Genomic DNA, 22,738 nt, shown 5'->3' with positions numbered 1-22,738 from the left:
ACAATGATGTTTTGTCCTTGATAATGCAGACAGAAAAGATCTCTAACTCTCAATCATAGCCTCAATTTTGTCCCCCACATTGAATATAGTTGCGGAGAGTCCCTGTAAATCCTCGATTCAGATCATTCAGGTGATAAAAAACATCACCCAGATAGGCCAGTCGTGTGAGAAACTCATCATCATACAAGCGGTCAGACAAGTGAAAATTAGTAAAGAAAACTTTAAGCTCGTCTCTCATTTCAAAGAACGTGTCAATACTTTGCCCCTTGATAACCAGCGCACTTCTGTATGTTGTAAAAGCGTTACATGGTCGCTGCTCATGTCATTGCATAATGCAGAAAATACACGAGAGTTCATGGGCCTTGCTTTAACAAAGTTAACCATTTTCACTGTCGTGTCCAGCACCTCTTTCAAGCTGTCAGGCATTCCCTTGGCAGCAGGAGCCTCTCGGTGGATTCTGCAGTGTACCCAATTGTCACGTTCTGACCTTAGTTCCTTTATTATGTTTTTGTGTTAGTTTGGTCAGGGCGTGAGTTTAGTCAGGGCGCCCGTCTGTCCTGAAATGCCGGAGCCGCCCGTCTGTCCTGAGCTGCCGGAGCTGCCCGTCAGTCAGGAACTGCCGGAGCCGCCCTTCACTACGGCGCTGCCGGAGTCGCCCTTCACTCCGGTGCTGCCGGAGTCTCCCGTCTATTCGGGGCCCGCTGTTAGGGTCCCCAGTACGAGGTCGGCGGCGAGGGTCGCATAAGTGGGCCAAGACTATGGTGGAGTGGGGTCCACATCCCGCCCAAGAGCCGCCACCGCGGACAGACGCCCACCCAGACCCTCCCCTATAGGTTCAGGTTTTGCGGCCGGAGTCCACAACTTTGGGGGGGGGGGGGGGGGGGTACTGTCACGTTCTGACCTTATTATGTCTTTGTGTTAGTTTGGTCAGGGCGTGAGTTGGGGTGGGTAGTTTTTGTTCTTTTTTCTATGTTGTATTTCTGTGTTTGGCCTGGTATGGTTCTCAATCAGAGGCAGCTGTCGATCGTTGTCTCACATTGAGAATCATACTTAGGTAGCCTGTTTTCCCCATTTTGGTTGTGGGTGATTATTTTCTGTGTCTGTGTTTTCCACACGGAACGGTTTCGTTTCACGCTGCGCTTTGGTCCTCACCTTCTTCCACCAACGGAAACCGTTACACCAAGTGGCGTCGGGAGCAACTGCTTGCACGCTCGTTACCACTCCACTATGTTTCCCTGTCATGGCTTTTGTGCCGTCAGTACAGATACCAACACATCTTGACCACCAAAGTCCATTTGATGTCACAAAGCTGTCCAGTACTTTAAAAATATCTTCTCATATATACGTCTTCCTTAATTCACCCCCATAAACGTAACGGACATATACCAGGAGCTGTGCCAGGCCCGCCACGTCTGTTGACTCATCCAGCTGTAATGCATATATTTGACTGGCTTGTATGCGAAGCAGTAATTGTTTTAAAACATCTCCTGACATGTCACTGATTCATCGTGAAACAGTGTTGTTTGATGAAGGCATTGTCTGTATCGTTTTTTGGGGGGCCTTTTCCCCCAGCATTGTCCCAGCCACATCCGCAGCAGCAGGAAGAATGAAGTCCTCCACAATAGTATGGGGCTTGCATTTCCTAGCCACTCGGTAGCTCACCATATAAGACGCTTCTAGCCCCTTCTTATTAATGGTATCTGATGCTTTAATACTTGTCTTACTACTCGAAAGTCGCCTTTATTCTCACTCAAAAAACTCCTGTGGCTTATTTTTAAAATGATCATGTTTCTTTTCTAAATGTCTGCGCAAGAGTGAAGGTTTCCCGAGGGAGGGTAACGGTTAATGTAATTGGATGTTAATTATTTGACTAGGCTACCTGTATTTTACATTGTGTTGTTATTTCGCTGAACACTAGATGGTTTATTTTATTTTTGGCAGTGAAACGAGGCTACTTAGGCGAGAAAAAAAACTCACCTTGTTGCCTCGTTGGAAAATAGAAATGTATTGTTTATATTTTCCAACGGGGCAACACTTGGTTGTAACTGATGCAAGCAGTAGAATCAGGTAAAAATACACCTTATGGAACAGCAGGGACTGTGAAGAGACACACACAGGCACAGACATACACATGCTAACACACACTATACACACACACAAACATGGATTTTGTATTGTAGATATGTGGTAGTAGAGTAGTGGCCTGAGAGCACACACTTAATGTGGGGCGGCAGGGTAGCCTAGTGGTTAGAGCGTTGGACTAGTAACCGGAAGGTTGCGAGTTCAAACCCCCGAGCTGACAAGGTACAAAATCTGTCGTTCTGCCCCTGAACAGGCAGTTAACCCACTGTTCCCAGGCCGTCATTGAAAATAAGAATTTGTTCTTAACTGACTTGCCTGGTTAAATAAAGGTAAAATAAAAAAAAAAAAATAAAAAAAAAAATGTGTTGTGAAAAGTGTTATGTAATCATTTGTTTGTATATAACTGCCTTGATGTTGCTGGACCCCAGGAAGAGTAGCTTCTGCCAAGGAAGCAGCTACTCTTATAATTAAAAATATTACATGAAATTACATTTCATAACACTTTTCACTTGAGATTGAGATTTTTGGTTCCAACCGCCGTGTCTTTGTGAGACGCAGAGTAGGTGAATGGATGATCTCCGCATGTGCGGGGGTGCTTTTCTGGTGACACTGTCAGTGATTTATTTAGAATTCAAGGCACACTTAACCAGCATGGCTACCACAGCATTCTGTAGCGATACGCCATCCCATCTGGTTTGTGTTTAGTGGGACGATTATTTGTTTTTCAACAGCACAATGACCCAACACACCTCCAGCCTGTGTAATGGCTAAGAAGGAGAGTGATGGAGTGCTACATCAGATGACCTGGCCTCTACAATCACACGACCTCAACCCAATTGAGATGGTTTGGGATGAGTTGGACCACGGTGTGAAGGAAAAGCAGCCAACAAGTGCTCAGCATATGTGGGACACTCCTTCAAGATTGTTGGAAAAGCATTCCAGTTGAAGCTGGTTGAGAGAATGCCAAGAGTGTGCAAAGCTGTCATCAAGGCAAAGGGTGTCCACTTTGAAGAATCTAAAATATAAGTCACTTTTTTGGTTTCTACATGATTATATATGTTATTTAATTGTGTTGATGTCTTCACTATTATTCTATAATGTAGAAATAGTAAAAATAAAGAAAAACCCATGAATAAGTAGGTGTGTCCAAACGTTTGACTTGTAAGTGATATCTGTATCGCAGTAGACTACACCACTGCTGTCATCTTTACCTCCAAGCGTTTATTCAAGTTGGATTATCTTTGGATGCCAACAGCAGTCGTACCATTGGAAGACATAGCTTGTACTGTAGCCCACAAAAGCCTATTCCTTCTCTTTTCCCGCAATCCATCAAACTCATTTGGTGTGTCATTATAGTGGTCTCTGACTTGTGGTCAGACTCGCTCAAGTGGAACAAACTTAAACGTGCACCTTTTTTCAATACTGATTTTGAATGTCATTGAGAAAACAGAGAAGTGTCAAAGATTCTTTTTTGCAAACATCTTTTCTGAATTTAAAGTAATCCTCTAAGTATTCATCTAGTTTTTCAAAAGTATCTGTAATCTGATTTTTTTTTAAATGTCTGTTAACGTAAAGGATTACAGATACCGTTTTTTGTAATCCCTTATATGTAACAGATTATATATAATCTGTTTCTCCCCAACCCTGATTACAAGCATACCCATAACATGGTGCATCCAACACTATGCTTGAAAATATGGAGAGTGGTATTCAGTAATGTATTGTTTTGGATTTGCTTTGTATTCAGGACAAAAAGTGAATTGCTTTGCTACATTTCTTGGAGTATTACTTTAGTGTCTTGTTGGAAACAGGATGCATGTGTTGGAATATTTTTATTCTGTACAGACTTCCTTCTTTTCACTCTGTCAATTAGGGTAGTATTGTGGAGTAACTACAATGTTGATTCATCCTGACCACAACCACACAGCTACTGACCACAGTCACAAATGACTGACCAGTACTGAGCATATCTACTGACCACAATCACACAGCTACTGACCACAATGACTGACCACAACCAAACAACTAATGACCACAACCACACAGCTACTGACAACCATACAACTACTGACCACACAACTTCTGAACCGCACAGACTTGACCACAACCACAAAACGACTGACCACACACCTACTGATCAACAAAATACTGACCAGTACTGACCACAGCTACTGACCACATTCACACAAGTACTGACGACAACCACAACCAAATCACTACTCAATCAATCAATCAACCAAATGTATTTATGAAGCCCTTTTTACATGTAGAAGCACTGTGGCTAGGAAAAACTCACTCGAAACCTAGAGAGGAACCAGGCTCTGAGGGGTGGCCAGTCCTCTTCTGGCTGTGCCGGGCGCAGATTATAACAGTACATGGCCAAGATGTTCAAACGTTCACAGATGACCAGCAGGGTCAGAAAATAATAATAATAATCAGTCATTGTCGAGGGTGCAACAGTGGAGTACCTCAGGAGTAAATGTAATTTGGCTTTTTATAGCTGAGCATTCAGAGTTTGAGACAACAGGTGAGGTAGAGAGAGAGTCCAAAACAGCAGGTCCAGGACAAGGAAGCACGTCCAGTGAACAGGTCAGGGTTCCATAGCTGCAGGCAGATCAGTTGAAACTGGAGCAGCAGCATGACCAGGTGGACTGAGGACAGCAAGGAGTCATCATGCCAGGTAGTCCTGAGGCATGGTCCCAGGGCTCAGGTCCTCCGGGATGTGAGGGAGAGGGGGATAGAGAGAATTAGAGGGAGTATCCTAAATTCACACATACGTAGGACACCGGATAAGACTTACACTAGATAAAACAGACTGACTGTAGACTCCCGACACAGAAACTATTGCATCATAGATACTGGAGACTGAGACAGGAGGGGTCGGAAGACACAATGGCCCCATCCGACGAGGTCCCCGGACAGGGCCAACCAGGCAGGATATAACCCCACCCACTTTGCCAAAGCACAGCCCCCACACCACTAGTGGGATATCTGCAAATCACCAACTTACTACCCTGAGACTAGGCTGATTATAGCCCACAAAGATCTCCCCCACGGCACTCACCCGAGGGGGCGCCAACCCGGCCTGGAAGATCACGTCAGTGACTCAACCCACTCAAGTGACATACCACTCATAGGGACAGCATGGAAGAACACTAGTAAGCCAGTTACTCAGCCCCCGTAAAATAGAGTCAGAAGGCAGAGAATCCCAGTGGAGAGAGGGGAACCGACCAGGCAGAGACCACAAGGGCGGTTTGTCACTCCAGTGCCTTTCCGTTCACCTTCACACTCCTGGGCAAGACTACACTCAATCATAGGACCTACTGAAGAGATGAGTCTTCAATAAATACGTAAAGGTCAAGACCGAGTCTGCGTCTCTCACATGGATAGGCAGTCGATTCCATTAAAATGGAGCTCTATAGGAAAAAGCCCTGACTCCAGCTGTTTGCAATAAAATTCTATGGACAATAAGGAGGCCTGCATCTCGTGACCGTAGCGTACATGTAAGTATGTCCAGCAAGACCAAATCGGAGAGATAGGAAGGGCCAAGACCATGTAATGCTTTGCAGGTTAGCAGTAAAAACCTTGAAATCACTTCTAGCCTAACAGGAAGCCAGTGTAGAGAGGCTAGTAATGGAGTAATATGATAAAAAAATGTTGGTTCTAGTCAAGATTCGAGCAGCCGTGTTTAGCACTAACTGAATTTTATTTAGTGATTTATCCAGGTAGCCGGAAAGTGGAGCATTGCAGTAGTCTAATCTAGAATTGACAAAAGCATTGATAATATTTTCTGCATAGTTTCTGGACAAAAGGTTGACAGTGTGCTCCGAATGACATCACCAAGAGGTCAAATATATAATGAAAACAATAGTGGTCCTAAAACGGAACCTTGAGGAACACCGAAACTTACTGATTTGTTAGAGGACAAACCATCCACAGAGATGAGATCTTTCCGACAGATAAGATCTAAACCTGGCCAGAACTTGTCTGTGTAGACCAATTAGTGTTTCCAATCTCTCCAAAAGAATGTGGTGGTAAAAGTGACACTAAGGTCTAGGAGCACGGGGACAGATACAGAGCCTTGGTCTGACACCATTAAAAGGTACTTTACCACCTTCAGGAGTGCAGTCTCAATGCTATGATCGGGTCTAAAACCAGACGGAAGTGTTTTTGTATACATTGTTTGTCTTCAGGAAGGCAGTTAGTTGCTGCCTCAAAAAACACTTGAGAGGTATGGGAGATTCAACATAGGTCATAATTTTTTCTTTTTTTTTACATTTTCTAGATCAAGGTTTGGCTTTTTCAAGAGAGGCTTTATTACTGCCACTTTAAGTGAGTTTGGTACATATTCCGTGGATAAGGAGCCGTTTATTATGTTCAACAAAGGAGAGCCAAGCATAGGAAGCAGCTCTTTCAGTAGTTTAGTTGGAATACGGTCCAGTATGTATGCAGCTTGAAGGTTTAGAGGCCATGACAATATTCATGAATGTGTCAAGGGATATAGGATTTTAAAAACGTGTCGGTCTCCCTTGGTCCTAGGTCCTGGCAGTGTTGTGCAGACTCAGGACAACTGAGCTTTGGAGAAATATGCAGATTCAAAGAGGAGTCTGTAATTTTCTTTCTAATGATCATGATATTTTCGTCAATGAAGTTCATCAATTTATCACTGCTGAAGTGAAAGCCATCTTCTCTTGGGGAATGCTGCTTTTTAGTTAGCTTTGCGACAGTATCAAAAATAAATGTTGGATTGTTCTTATTCTCCTCAATTAAGGTTGAACAATAGGATGATCGAGCAGCAGTGAGGCATCTTCTATATTGCATGGTACTGTCTTACCAAGCTAATCGGAAGACTTCCAGTTTGGTGGAGTGCCATTTACGTTCCAATGTTCTGGAAGCTTGTTTCAGGGCGCGGGTATATTCTGTATACCATGGAGCTAGTTTCTTGTGACAAACATATTTTGATTTTAGGGGTGAGACTGCATCTAGATTATTACACAAGGTTAAATTTAGTTCCTCAGTTAGGTGGTTAACCGATTTTTGTACTCCGACATCGTTGGGAAGGTGGAGGGAGTCTGGAAGGGCATCTAGGAATCTTTGGGTTGTCTGAGAATTTGTAGCATGGCTTTGGATGATTCTTGGTTTGTGTCTAAACAGATTATTTGTTGCATTTGCAAACATAATAAAACTGTAGTCCGATAATCCAGGATTATGAGGAAAAATTTTAATATCCACTATATTTATTCCATGGGACAAAACTAGGTCCAGGTATGCCTGTGGCAGTGAGAAGGTCCGGAGACATGTTGGACAGTCTCAATGGGGATAGTTGAGCTGACTACACTGACTATGCTAGTGGCAGACTCCACTATGCTGGCAGGCTGGCTGACAGCCTGCTGCCTGGCCTGCACCCTATCTCATTGTGGAGCTAGAGGAGTTAGAGCCCTGTTTATGTTGATAGATAAGATGAGAGCACTCCTCCAGCTTGGGTGGAGTTCTTCACTCCTCAGCTGGCCAGGCTTGGTCCTGTTTGTGGGTGAATCTCAGAAAGAGGGACAATTATCTACAAATTCTATCTTTTGAGAGGGGCAGAAAAACATTATCAACCAGCGATTGAGTTGTGAGACTCTGCTTTTGAGCTCATCACTCCCCCTAACTGGGAGGAGGCCAGAGACAATTACCTGATGCCAACACATCTTTCCAGCTAGTTTACACGCTGAAGCTATGTTATGCTTGGTGACCTCTGACTGTTTCATCCCAACATCGTTGGTGCCGAAGTGGATAACAATATCCCTATCCTCTCTACACTCGCCAGTTTTAGCCTTAGCCAGCACTGTCTTCAGATTAGCCTTTACGTTGGTAGGCCCGCCCCCTGGTAAACATTGTTTGATCGCTGGATTATTATTTTTATGTCTAATACTCCGGGTAATGGAGTCGCCAATGACTAGTGTTTTCAATTTGTCAGAGCTAATGGTGGGAGGCTTCGGCGTCTCAGACCCCGTATCGGGTGGAGGAGAGATGGCTCGGCCTCTGACTCCAACTCGTTGAAACCTGTTGAAAGTTTATTTTGGCTGAATGAGCGACACCAGTTGAGCATTCCGACAGCATTTCCTTCCAGAAGCCTTGAGAAAATTGTCCGGCTGCGGGGACTGTTTGAGGTGATTTATACTGCTATCTGTACTTATTGGTGGCACTGACGCTGTTTCATCCTTTCCTACACTTAAATTGTCCTTGCCTAGCGATTGCGTCTGAAGCTGGGCTTGCAGCATGGTTATCCTCACCACAAGGTGATAGTTTTCCTGTCTATTATGAGTACAGCGACTGCAATTAGATGGCTTAATGTTACTACTTCGCTTTGGCTGGTGGAGGTCCTGTAGAACCATGTCCAGATAAAGTGTCCGGGTGAAAAAGTTGAATTAAATAAGTTGAGCGAGGAAAAGAAAACTTATGATGTTGGTAAATTAGCTCCGGTAAAGTTGTCAGATAGCAACAAAGTACCAACAAACAGCAGCACGGAGACAAGTCTGGAAGTTGTGACCGGAAGTAACTGACCACAACCACACAGCTACTGACCACAACTACTGACCACACCCACACAACTACTGACCACACATCTACTGATCACAACTACTGACCACAACCACAGCTACTGACCACAACCACACAACTACTTACCACATAACTATTGAACCACATAACTGCTGACCACAACTACAAAACTATGACCTCAACCACACAACTGCTGAACCACACAACTACTGACCAAACCACACAATTACTGACCACAGCTACTAACCACAACCACAAAACTACTGACCAAAACCACACAACTACTGACCACAACAACTGACCAGTACTGACTAGGGCTGTGGCAGTCATTACATTTTGTCAGCCGGTTATTGTCATACAAAAGACTGCCGGTCTCAGTAATTGACCATTATGATGGACATGCTGCTGATACCATAAAGTGGTGTGTTTTTTTTGTCCTTTTGAGTGATTTTAGAAGGATTTAGAATTGGAGCAACATTATTTTCCTGATATGATGGCATAGGCTCTTCAGCTATATTTTCCGGAGTACATGATTTTTGTAGCTTGTCCATATGATTTTTGTAGCAAGTCCATTTTGTGGCTGTGTAGTCTTTTTGTTTCCCCGCCCACTGTCTTACCATAAAATGGTGGCCTTTTCTGTGCTAATACTAAAGATTTTCAGTGGCAAAGCGTTATTTTTGCCACCTCCCATCTGTGAAATTCTCCTTTAACTGGAAAAACCAGCAGAACATGCAAAGAGAAAGCATTTACCCGAATCTCAGTGGAAATTCGGTGCTTTTTTCAAATGGTATTTCACTGGCATCCCAGGGACCCTGCCCATCATTCGCCTGAGAGCACTTTGCTAAATAGCAATCCTCCAATGGGGGGCCAGCACCACATGGCAGCCTGGGATTGGCTGGAGGGCATGACTAATGCGTTTTGGGAGAGCCAATGAGGGTGTAAGTGTAGGGACCTGAGTCACCCTGTCAGTCAGTGTGCTCTGTCACTCTCCCTTCATTAGACACACACACAAACGTTTCTTATCTTTAACCCTAGCAGTGCCAGAATGGGTGGTAACGAGGGGAAAGAGAAATTGGCGTGCTCAGCTCAAATTTGTAGTAACAAAAAGTATTTGTGTGTAGGGTTCAAAAGGCATATGGCTGAAGAAAGAAAAAACCTGCACTCACTGAAATATTCTTTTAAGTTTTAATATATTTTTTTAGCAGCAGAGGTCAGAACAAACTGACACGTTTTGTCGGCAGCCTTCCTCAGCCTTTGGGAACACTTGACAAAAACCCATATTTATAGATGATGTCACATTGCAGTACTGCTTCTTTGTTTTTTCACTATTTACATACATTTTTACATACATATTCTACTATTTTCTGCAAGAGCTTCAAAATGTACATTTGAATAAACAAAGAAATGTGCAGCTGTTGCTCACAGGAAGCAACCTAAGATCCTTCTTCACCCTCATACGGGAAAGAACATGCATGTCGGGTAGAATTTCTTGTAAAACAAGATTAGTTTTCTATTTACTTTAGTGTCCATGTGGATATTATTATGTTAGAAACTGTAAGATAATTGAAAGTTCATATTACAGAGTACATACACATTCTTAACCCGGCACGCTTCAACAAAAACACAGAGCTGTGCATGAGGGCCCCCCACTCACCCAGAGGACTGGGTTATCTCACTCTGTGAGGCCGACGTGAGTAACGTTTTTAATCAGGTCAACACTCGTAAGGCCACGGAGCCGGACGGTATTCCAGGCCGCGTTCTCGGAGCATGCGCAAAACAGCTGACAGGCATATTCACGGTAATTCTCTATCTCTCCTTGTCCCAGTCTGTAATCTCCACAAGCTGACCACCATCATTCCTGTTCCCAAGAACTCTAAGGCTACCTACCACACTGACTACTGCCCTGTAGCACTCATATCTGTAATCATGAAGTGCTTTGAAAGGCTAGTTATGGGACACATTAACTCCATCATCCCAGACACTCTAGACCCACTTAAATTTGCAGACCGCCCCAACAGATCCATAGACAACGCAATCTCAATTACACTCCACACTGCCTTCACCCACCTAGATGAGATAAATACCTACATGAGAATGCTGTTTATTGACTACAGCTCAGCATAGTCCCCTCCAAGCTCATCACCAAGAATGGAACCCTGGAACTGAACATCTCCCGCTGCAACTAAGTGATCTGACCCCAAGTGATGAGGGTAGGCAATATCACCTCCACCACACTGACCCCTCAACACGGGGGACCCACAAGGATGTGTGCTTAGTCCCCTCCAGGACTCTCTGTTCACCCACGACTGTGTGGCCACACAACTCTAGTATCATCATCTTCAAGTTTGCTGATGACACGACGGTGGTAGGCCTGATCACCGGCGACAATGACACAGCCTACAAGTCAATGACCTGGCAGTATGGTGCCAGGACAACAACCTCTCCCTCAATGTCAGTAAGACCAAGGAGCTGATTGTGGACTACAGAAAATGGAGGGGTGTACGCTCACCCATCCATATTAGGTCCACTTTAGTGAGTGGAGCAGGACGAGAGCTTAAAGTTCCTCGGTGTCCAAATAACCAAGGACTTAAAATGGTCCACGCACACAGTTGTGAAGAAACACAACAGCCCTCAAATCCTCCCAAAAGTTATACAGCTGCACCATTGAGAGCGTCTTAACCGGCTGCATCACTGCTTGGTATGGCAACTGCCACCCCTCGATCGCATGGCGCTACAGAGGGAGGTACGGACAGCCCAGTACATCACTTGGGCCAATCTCCCTGCCATCCAGGACCTCTATATCAGGTGGTGTGAAAGGATAGCCCAGAGAATTGTTAGACTTCAGCCACCCAAGTCATAGACTGTCCTATCTGCTTCCACTCGGGAAGCGGTACCGGAGCAACAAGTCTGACATCTACAGACTCCTGAACAGCTTCTATCCTAAAGCCGTAAGACTGCTAAATAGCTAACAAAAAGGTTGCAGGACTATCTGAATGTATCTTTTATTGTATTGTTTTTTTGCACTGACTCTCTGCACACTCGCACTCCAACACACATACTCACGCATACACTTAATTTGCTCACACACACACACATTCATACTGACTCTATACACACATACACACACATATACAATCATCATATATGCTGCTACTACTCTGTTTATCTTATATCCTGATGCCTAGTCACCTTACCCCTGTACATATCTACCCTTACCACTCCAGCGTCCCTGCCCATTGTAAATGTGTTTTTGGCACCGACCCTGATGCTTACCTACTTTTGCGTGTTCTTTTTTCTATTTCTCGTGTGTTTTGTTCTACTTTACTCAGTACTACTGATATTGATTACTGCATTGTTAGGAAAAAGCTTGCAAGAAAGGCATTTCAATGTACTTGTGCATGTAACAAAAATAAACTTGAAACCGGTGGCCGAGGAGGTAAGGGGGAATATTTTCTTATAAGAGAACTGAATCCCCCGCAGTGCTATCTGTGAACGTGAAAAACACACAATTCAGACACCTACTCGCCCCTCAGACATGGGAGCAAGGACTCCTCTTTAGGATGTTTATCCAACATAGCCAGCCCTAAAGGAACTGTGCATGCAGAATCCTTATGTCCACACACACACGCACTCATGATCCCTCTGTGGAACTTCCGACAAATGATTTTCTGTAAACAGCAAAAGTAGCATTTTATTTTTATTTTCTCAAGTTTTTTAATTCAAATACCCTCACATAAATAAATACCTCAATGAAAATATATTGTAAAAAACAATTCACATATCATCATCAAACTACTCTCTTAAGTGAAACATAAAAGGCAGACACTGTTTCTCAGGGGTTAACCAGGATGAGAGGGGAAGATGGGGGTCTATTTATTATTTAATGTTTTTTACTGGGCTCCATTCTGCTAGCCTAGCGCTAACTGCCTACCTGCTAGCACTAACTCTTCTCTTCTCTCTGCTACAAGTTTGATCCGCCAATGTACACAGGGTTATGGCAGCGCAGAGCGCCGTGTGTTAGCTCCTAGACTTATGAGAATTGTGGATTGTGTCAGAATGGGTTTAACTCCTTGTTAGTTGGGTGGCGGGTAGCCTAGCGGTAAGAGCGTTTTGCCAGTAATCAAAAGGTTGCTGTTTCGAATCCCCAAGTAGATATAGGTGAAAAACCTTGAGCAAGACACGTATCCATAATTGCTCCTGTAAATCGCTCTCGATTAGAGTGTATTTTAAATTAGGTAAATGTTGTTAAGTACAGACATACAGGGGCAAAAAGGTGGTGTTTTTGGTCTTTTAGCATTTTTTGTTTGACTGGTTGGGGATTATTTGGAATTGGAAAGAATTGGTTGGTTCAGAGAAAATTATGCTCTTTTTGAGGTTTTGGAGAAATTAGATATGGAATAGATCCGATTTGAATGCTGTCATATTTTCTAAGACTACATTAGAATTTGGCAGCTGAATTGTTACAATATTATTGCGTAATAGCATGGTTTTATTGTGTGTTTGTGATGGAAAGAAAAAAACAGTACACCTGCAGTGAATTATTTATGTGTGCCTGCCTGTGTGTGTCTGTCTTCCAGGCTGCCTGTGTATGTATGTCAAATCAAATTGTATTTGTCACATGCTTCGTAAACAACTGGTGTAGACTAACAATGAAATGCTCACTGTGTATTCTTCGAGCTCTCACAGGCCTGTTTAGCAGCAGTCAGGGTCCTGTTCCAGATGGGTTCAGGCTGAGATTGAAGCGTAACTAAGCGTGCAGCAAAGTTTCTCCTCTACAGCCGAGGTACAGCCACGATACGGTGCTGCTCAAGGACAAAATGGAGAGGACACCCCATGATACTCGTGATGCATCACTTCCTCTCGCCCCACGGTGTCCCATATACACAGTCTGAGAGACCCTGACAGAACACACACACACAAACTCACACACTGGCCAAACACACACACACCTTCTGAACACAGGGCCACTGACCAAACACACACTGACTGAAAACGCAAACACACACCAATCAAACACACATACACCGGCCACCGGCTGGGCCACCGGCTGGGCACAGACCCCTCGCCCACCAGAGAAAGAACGGCTTGTGGATGGCTACCTTCCAATACAACAATATAAAAGCCTCTACAAAAATAATTTAATCACAGTGACACTTTATTTTACAGTCCACTATTTATCTGGTCTTTGTTGATAAAATAACATGTCAAGAAATACACAATTAATTTGACCAAGTCATTTGAAAAGCAACAACATGTACCAAGTATTTAGCAGTTGAGATGAATTTCTCAGTAAGCCACAGAATGATTTTAACATTGTTACCTCTTAATTTCAACCAACTGATTAAGCATGAAAATTTTGTATTAATTTTGCAATGTTTTTGGCATTTCTTTATGCTTGTACAATATCTACTACATAATGTAGGCTGTTTATCTTTGTCCCTATGCAGATAAGCAGATGATTGTTAAGTTATTCGCTTGAAGATATTATTGATATTTCTGTGTTCATGTATAGGCTCATGTACATGTATGTATTTTCCTTTTCACTATACAGGTAAGCAGGTGATCCATCCCAACCAGGTCCAGGCGGTACAGGAGGAGTTCTCACCCAGTCAGGAGAGGGTCCAGTGGGCTACAGAACTGATTGCTGCCTTTGACGAGTACCAGAAGCTGGGAAAGGTAAATCAACTATAGTAGTCAGCCTCAGAAATATTTTTTTACGTGTCGTTGCTTAGGACTTTAGAACGAAATTCACAGGATGACATCAGTGCATAACTGCATTAAAATACACATTACAGGATGGCTCATGGTATGCCATTAAATGCAAGAAAATTTTAAAGAGTGCAAATATCAATTTAGTTATACCAGGGGTCATCTAGCTCTGCTCTATGATGTGACATTTCCACTGTGCCTCCCTTTGTGCAGCGCATTCAGAAACTATTCACACCCCTTGACTTTTCCACATTCTGCTACGTTACAGACTTATTCTAAAATGTATTAAATAGTTATTTTCCCTCATCAATCTACACACAATACCCCATGATGACAAAGCACAAACAGGTTTTCAAATGTATAAAAAAAAACTGAAATTTCAAATTTACGTAAGTATTCAGACCCTTTACTCAGTACTTTGTTGAAGCACCTTTGGCAGTGATTACAGCATCGAGTCTTCTTGGGTATGATGCTACAAGCTTGTATTTGGGGAGTTTGTCCCATTCTCTTCTCTGCAGATTCTCTCAAGCTCTGTCAGGTTGGATGGGGAGCGTTGCCGCACAGCTTCAGGTCTCTCCAGAGATGTTCGATCGGGTTCAAGTCCGGGCCGGCCACTGGCTGAGTCACTCAAGGACATTCAGACACTTGTCCCGAAGTCACTGTGTTGTCTTGGCTGTGTGCTTAAAGTCGTTGTCCTGTTAGAAGGTGAACCTTTGCCCCAGTCTGAGGTCCTGAGCACTCTGAAACAGGTTTTTATCAAGGATCTCTCTGTACTTTGTTCCGTTCGTCTTTCCCTCAATCCTGACTCGTCTCCCAGTCCCTGCAGCTGAAGAAAATCCCCACTACATGATGCTGCCACCACCATGCTTCACTGTAGGGATGGTGCCAGGTTTCCTCATGACATGACGCTTGCCATTCAGGCCAAAGAGTTCCATAATGGTTTCATCAGACCAGAGAATCTTGTTTCTCATGTTCTGAGAGTCTTTAGGTGCCTTTTGGCAAACTCCAAGCAGGCTGTCATGTGCCTTTTACTGAGGAGTGGCTTCCATCTGGCCACTGATTGGTGGAGTGCTGCAGATATGGTTGTCCTTCTGTAAGGTTCTCCCATCTCCACAGAGGAACTCTGGAGCTCTGTCAGAGTGACCATTGGGTTCTCGATCACTTCCCTGACCAAAACCCTTCTTCCCCGATTGCTCAGTTTGGCCAGGAGGCCAGCTCTAGGAAGAGTCTTGGTGGTTCTAAACTTCTTCCATTTAAGAATGATGGAGGTCACTGTGTTCATTGGGACCTTCAATGCTGCAGAAATGTTTTGGTACCCTTCCCTAGATCTCTGCCTCGACACAATCCTTTCTCTGAGCTCTACAGACAATTCCTTCAACCTCATGGCTTGGTTTTTACTCTGACATGCATTGTCAACTGTTGGACCTTATATAGACAGGTGTGTGCCTTTCCAAATCATGTCCAATCAATTGCATTTAGCACAGGTGGACTCCAATCAAGTTGTTGAAACATCTTAAGGATGGAAACAGGATGCACCTGAGCTCAATTTCGAGTCTTATAGCAAAGGGTATAAATACTTATATAAATAAGGTATTTGTGTTTTTTCTTTTTTATAAATGTGCAAAACATGTAAAAACCTGTTTTCTCTTTGTCATTATGAGGTATTGTGTGTAGATTGATGAGGGAAATGTTTTATTGAATCTATTTTATAATAAGGCTGTAATGTAACAATGTGTAAAAACTCAGTGGGTCTAAATACGTTCTGAATGCACTGTACATGCGCACACACACCTCTTAATCGTTAATGTCCTTTTCTGTATACTCGCCAGTGTGACACTGCAGGGTAAGTAGAGTAGATTTGGGTTGGAATATGGAATGGTGTGGGGCGGAGTGTTTGATTAAGTGTAGATTATTAAATATCAACTGGCCACCCGGGCTATTTGTATTGACTCCCCCTTTTCATTTTACAATGTTGCTACTGGCGGTTTATTATCTATGCATAGTCATTTTAACTTCCCTAACTTCATGAACAAATTACTTCGACTAACCTGTACCCCTGCACATTGACTCGGTACTGGTACCCCCTGTATATAGCCTCCTTATTGTTATTTTATTGGGTTACTTTTTTATTTCCAACTTTAGTTTATTTATTCTTAACTATATTTTCTTAAAATTGCATTGTTTGTTAAGGGCTTGTAGGTAAGCATTTCCCGAAATACCTGTTGTATGCGGCGCAGGTGACAAATAAAATGTGATTATTGTTTCTAATTTAGTGCGTCGTTGCCTCCTGTGTGTAGTGCTCAATAGTGCCTGCCTATTGAGGGAGAGGCTGGTGTGAGAAATACACAATCTGCCCCACACCTCTCTCTCTCTCTGCCTGCCGGCTTCTGCCCTGCCTACACTAAGCATCGTCCTAGGGACCATCCTACCCAACCCTTGTGTGTGTGCGTGTTGTCTAAGGCGTTTGAGCAGAGAGCAGAGTCTTTCTCTGCCCCAGCGGCATTTGTTTCTTCCTGAACTCTCTCAGTTGTTATTGACTGTGAATGCCTTGCCAATGTCTTCTTATTTATATTGTCTAGTTTTAGAAAATGTTTTCCCTCATTTAGTGAACTGAGCTCAGGATATTTTAGGTTGCTTGTGAAGTAACTGGCTCATGAGCTGATCAGAAATGTCCGCTTTTTAGTCTGGTAATTTCACAACTGTCAAATAAAGATACTGAAATATCATAATATGTAGGTCAATAAATGAACATATCTCCTGTCCATATTAATGGTGTTCTGCAGCAAAATAGTCAATGTCAACCCATGATCAGAGTTGTTATGACTAGGGCCAGTTGTTTTGGGTTTTATTTTAAATTGTATTTTTACCAATATTTACATTATACACTAGGTTTTCTTTAATTGACACAAGCTATCTCTAATAAATGAAGCCCCCCCCCCAACCCTAAAGCTGCAACAACCAAACATCTCTCTGCCACATGACAAAATCTGTAGAATTGCAGGAAATTAGCTTGAAAACTGAAATTTTTTATCTCCTATGCCAAGAGATGGGCCTTTAAAATGTTCCTTCCCTGGGCCCGAGACTTGGTTTGTCTGGCCATGCATTGCCGAAGTCATTCATTGTTTAATAAATCAACAATAGTGAAAATCCTTGTATGCTATTTGTTTCTCACTCGATGTGTGTTCTGATTATAAGGGGGTCATTGATTCATTTGATATCACTGAGGGGGTCCCTGGACCCAAAAAGTTTGAGAACCCCTGTGCTAAATGGCTAAATATACAGTGCCCCCTTGAACTTTGCGACCTTTTGCCACATTTCAGGCTTCAAACATAAAGATATCAAACTGTATTTCTTGTGAAGAATCAACAACAAGTGGGACACAATCATGAAGTGGAACGACATTTATTGGATATTTCAAACTTTTTTAACAATTCAAAAACTGAAAAATTGAGCGTGCAAAATTATTCAGCCCCTTTACTTTCAGTGCAGCAAACTCTCTCCAGAAGTTCAGTGAGGATCTCTGAATGATCCAATGTTGACCTAAATGACTAATGATGATAAATACAATCCACCTGTGTGTAATCAAGTCTCCGTATAAATGCACCTGCACTGTGATAGTCTCAGAGGTCCGTTAAAAGCGCAGAGAGCATCATGAAGAACAAGGAACACACCAGGCAGGTCCGAGATACTGTTGTGAAGAAGTTTAAAGCCGGATTTGGATACAAAAAGATTTCCCAAGCTTTAAACATCCCAAGGAGCACTGTGCAAGCGATAATATTGAAATGGAAGGAGTATCAGACCACTGCAAATCTACCAAGACCTGGCCGTCCCTCTAAACTTTCAGCTCATACAAGGAGAAGACTGATCAGAGATGCAGCCAAGAGGCCCATGATCACTCTGGATGAACTGCAGAGATCTACAGCAGAGGTGGGAGACTCTGTCCATAGGACAACAATCAGTCGTATATTGCACAAATCTGGCCTTTATGGAAGAGTGGCAAGAAGAAAGCCATTTCTTAAAGATATCCATAAAAAGTGTTGTTTAAAGTTTGCCACAAGCCACCTGGGAGACACACCAAACATGTGGAAGAAGGTGCTCTGGTCAGATGAAACCAAAATTGAACTTTTTGGCAACAATGCAAAACGTTATGTTTGGCGTAAAAGCAACACAGCTGAACACACCATCCCCACTGTCAAACATGGTGGTGGCAGCATCATGGTTTGGGCCTGCTTTTCTTCAGCAAGGACAGGGAAGATGGTTAAAATTGATGGGAAGATGGATGGAGCCAAATACAGGACCATTCTGGAAGAAAACCTGATGGAGTCTGCAAAAGACCTGAGACTGGGACGGAGATTTGTCTTCCAACAAGACAATGATCCAAAACATAAAGCAAAATCTACAATGGAATGGTTAAAAAATAAACATATCCAGGTGTTAGAATGGCCAAGTCAAAGTCCAGACCTGAATCCAATCGAGAATCTGTGGAAAGAACTGAAAACTGCTGTTCACAAATGCTCTCCATCCAACCTCACTGAGCTCGAGCTGTTTTGCAAGGAGGAATGGGAAAAAATGTCAGTCTCTCGATGTGCAAAACTGATAGAGACATACCCCAAGCGACTTGCAGCTGTAATCGCAGCAAAAGGTGGCGCTACAAAGTATTAACTTAAGGGGGCTGAATAATTTTGCACGCCCAATTTTTCAGTTTTTGAATTGTTAAAAAAGTTTGAAATATCCAATAAATGTCGTTCCACTTCATGATTGTGTCCCACTTGTTGTTGATTCTTCACAAAAAAATACAGTTTTATATCTTTATGTTTGAAGCCTGAAATGTGGCAAAAGGTCGCAAAGTTCAAGGGGGCCGAATACTTTCGCAAGGCACTGTATGTATATATAAAAAAGAAAACTCACCCTTTTGGTGAGGTGCTGATGACTCTGAAATGAAAGTCGGACACTGTTTTCTCCCCCAGTACTAACACATTGGGTCTTTTTTAATTCCTTGCCTCCTCTACTTTGTTGGCCCAATCTGAAATGATCTAACCAGGTGCAAGCCAACCTAGTGATGAGCTTCCACAAAATGTTTTTACCTGTCAAGTATTTTCCAACCAGTGCAGATGAAGGGGAGGAGATGAGGAAGCATTCTCTGGTTGAGTCCCAATAATCTCTCCTTCCTCCTGAATGTGCACTCGTTCACTACTCCCCACAAGTATTAAAAGCATTGGATTGGTGTAGACATGAACTAGAGGGAGTTTCCATATACTTGAAAGCAAAGTAAACAAATGCACACTTCTGGAGAAAGGAGATATTATTGGGATGCACACTAGCTTCACCAGTATTCTCCACTGACCTCTTCTCTCTGTCTCCAGGGTGCCTTCAACTTCCGGGGCAGTATGATCGACATGCCCTCAGTGAAGCAGGCTCAGAACATCGTAACGCTAGCTGCTGCCGTCATGGGGAAGTGAGGCGCTCTGGAAGAAGATATGGGGGGAGGAAAGAACAGAGGAGTGAAATGAGGGGACGGAAAAACTAGACAAGTTGAGAGACAGTGAGAAGTGTCACTTTTATGTATACCCTGGCATTAGCGAGAGGTGAATGTATACCACCGGACACCCCAAATACTTCGACCAGACAGGTTTATCAGCTGGTATCAAGCACCAACATTTCAGAAACTTTGTACTAGGCCTGGTGTATATTCACTTAAATTCTAGATGTGTTTTTGTTTTGTTTTTATTAAATTGATTATTGTTGATAAATGAAATGCATTTGATTAATTTGTTCACTGATAAAGCACAAAATGTTTGATATTCATATCCTACGGTGTCTTTGTGGTAAGAATGACAGGTTTACGGTTAATGTTTTAGACTGATGTTAATGTTGTAAAGCAGGATATTATTTGACACTTTCATACTACTGACTGTGCCAAACTGCACTGCACTGCGCTGGCCTGGTTGCGCATGTACCATAGTTGCTGGAACCATGCTGGAAAGGGCAATTTGAGAAGAAAATATCCATGCCAGCACATTACAGTTCGGGTTGGCACGATGGTTGTGAAAATACTATTTAAGAATTCCAGTTGTTTCAAAGGTAACCGACATGAAAACTTCTACAGTTTACTATAGAATACTACAGTACTTACTATAGAATGATGTAGTGAACTGTTGTATCCTGTAGAATCTGTAGTATCCTTTGACACACTGTACGTACTATACAATGTTGTATACTATAGTAAATACTGTAGTATACTACAGTCTGCAAAAACACAACAGTGAAATCAGCAAAAATACTACAGTAATGCTACAGTACTTAATTTGCCTATACCCTCCCCATTCCCCTCCCTCCACCCATAAGTGAGAAGCCTACATGCCAAGTATAGACTATATTGTGTTCCCTACACGTTATAAGAAAGAGCAGAAGCTATGAAATATCTGTTCAGACCCCAGTCCAACCTACATACAGGTTATGGAAAATGTGCGGTCATTTGTCTAATAGGTTTCCTCAAGGAGAAGATCCCCACTTATATGTCAAAGATTATAAAACAAAAGCACTATAGTGCTACAGTAATACCCACAAAACCACCACAGTAATTACTACAGCATATATACTATAGTAGGTACCACAACATTAGTACAGTCTGCAATTACTATATATTTTTTATTATTGTATTATTTTAAACTCTATTTAACTAGGCAAGTCAGTTAAGAACAAATTCTTATTTTCAATTATGGCCTAGGAACAGTGGGTTAACTGCCTTGTTCGGGGGCAGAACAACATATTTTTACCTTATCAGCTCGGGGATTCGATCTTGCAACCTTTTGGTTACAGGTCAAACGCTCTAACCACTAGGCTACCTGCCGCCCCTAGGCTTCCTGCAGCCCCAATACAACAGTGTTTATACTATAGTAAACTATAGTATTTTTTCATGTGTTAATGGAGCGTCCAGGATTACACTAGGGGGTGCGGGAACTTTTTGGCAGTGCGTGTGCCTTTGCCCCCTGCCTCTCCTGGGTCATGACAGATGCTCACCCACCTCCAGGGTCCAGCTGGGTGAAAGGCTAAACAAACACAACAAGACGCTGTTGTTCTTCCATTCAGGCTGGGCACTGTGGGCACACACAGACACACACACACACACACACACAGACACACTCCTTCGGGCCCTAGCACTCAGCCCCACATCAAAGCTCTGTTTGCTAAAGAGCCTTAACACATTTAGTTATAGCAACAATATGAGATTTTGCTTCAGTCCTGTCAGTAAAGCTGAGGTCTTTGTGTGTGGACTGAGGGCCGATGTTCTTCTTGAAGGGGCCGTATTAATACGATTGAACTGGGCATCAGGCTCTCGCTGACCTCAGCACCAGAGATGCATACAAACCACAGATTCAAACAGGCACTAACATGTAAATACATGCACTGTCTCTGTGTATCATACACACAAACATATTCTCAAACACACACTTTGACCATTTATCGCAAAATAAAAAATGAACAAATGTCCATATTTCTCTGTTTTTACTTCTCTCCTTCTTGTGGTGAGGTTCCTTTTCTAACTGCTGCTACACAGCCACTTACTGGGAACTGAGGCATAATGTGTTGAATGGTTAATGGTGCCATTGGTGGTCATGGTAATGAAACGGCAGTATGGTGTGGGTGGGTGTGACTTGCTGCTGTATGATCTATTGTGTCTGGAGCGGGCTCTCAGGTCTGTACCAGGCCAAAGCCAGACAAAAAGATTGAAGCCACCACTGTGCCCAGCCAAAAACCCCAACAATAAGCTGTCTCCTTGGCATTTGGCCACATATCTCTCTCTCTGTCACCCTCACACCTCTTTCTCACTCCTTCCCACTTATTTTGCCTATCACTCTCATTTAGTTGTGATTTTGTCATGGTGTTCTGCTTGTTTTTACCTCTCATTTTCCACCTGCTATTCGGTCGCTGTGATTGGGTGACAGGAGCGTCTGGAGTTGACTTCTGCTTATTCCACAAAGTGGCTTAGGGAACCCCCTCTGAAGTGTGTGTGTGTGTTTGGGAGGCCTGAGTGGGAATAATGCAAGTGTAGGTTTGGTGGGACTTGAGTGTGAAGGCTAATGTCTTAAAAGCAGACATGCACATGTTCAAATATATAGTTTAATAATTTCCATTTCTTACAAAGAAATATAGTACCAAAAGGGCGGGCTGTTCTGAAAGCTTAATATAACTGTTATGTATATGTTTTTCCGAGCCTCAACTATGAATGGGAATATGACACATAAACTTGGTTCTATGTGTTTAGAAAATGTAGTTGTTTTTTAGAAGAGCATTGGCCATACGGTAAAACTTCTTGATATGTTTAAATGATGCATTGTTTCTTGGGGATACCCTGAAGCGGTGGGAAAGAACAATGTTGACATTTCCGATGGCACTGGGTGTT

General features: G+C 42.9%; 1 protein-coding gene across 1 annotated transcript in view; it reads left to right on the top strand.

The window, feature by feature from the left end:
- LOC139395671 (citrate lyase beta like) overlaps window positions 1–21,813 on the top strand; it is a 199,032-nt gene extending 177,219 nt beyond the window's left edge. The window contains exons 7-8 of the mRNA XM_071143001.1: window positions 14,177–14,301; window positions 19,698–21,813. Coding sequence (XP_070999102.1) covers window positions 14,177–14,301; window positions 19,698–19,793 — 221 coding nt within the window. The 3' untranslated portion in view covers window positions 19,794–21,813. The remainder of the gene's footprint in view (window positions 1–14,176; window positions 14,302–19,697) is intronic.
- Window positions 21,814–22,738: the final 925 nt, after the last annotated feature.

Source organism: Oncorhynchus clarkii, chromosome 3, assembly GCF_045791955.1.
Source record: "Oncorhynchus clarkii lewisi isolate Uvic-CL-2024 chromosome 3, UVic_Ocla_1.0, whole genome shotgun sequence".
NCBI classification, from domain to species: Eukaryota; Metazoa; Chordata; class Actinopteri; order Salmoniformes; family Salmonidae; genus Oncorhynchus; species Oncorhynchus clarkii.
The sequence above is the reverse complement of the archived record's forward strand: the minus strand, read 5'-3'. Positions and strand labels throughout refer to the sequence as shown.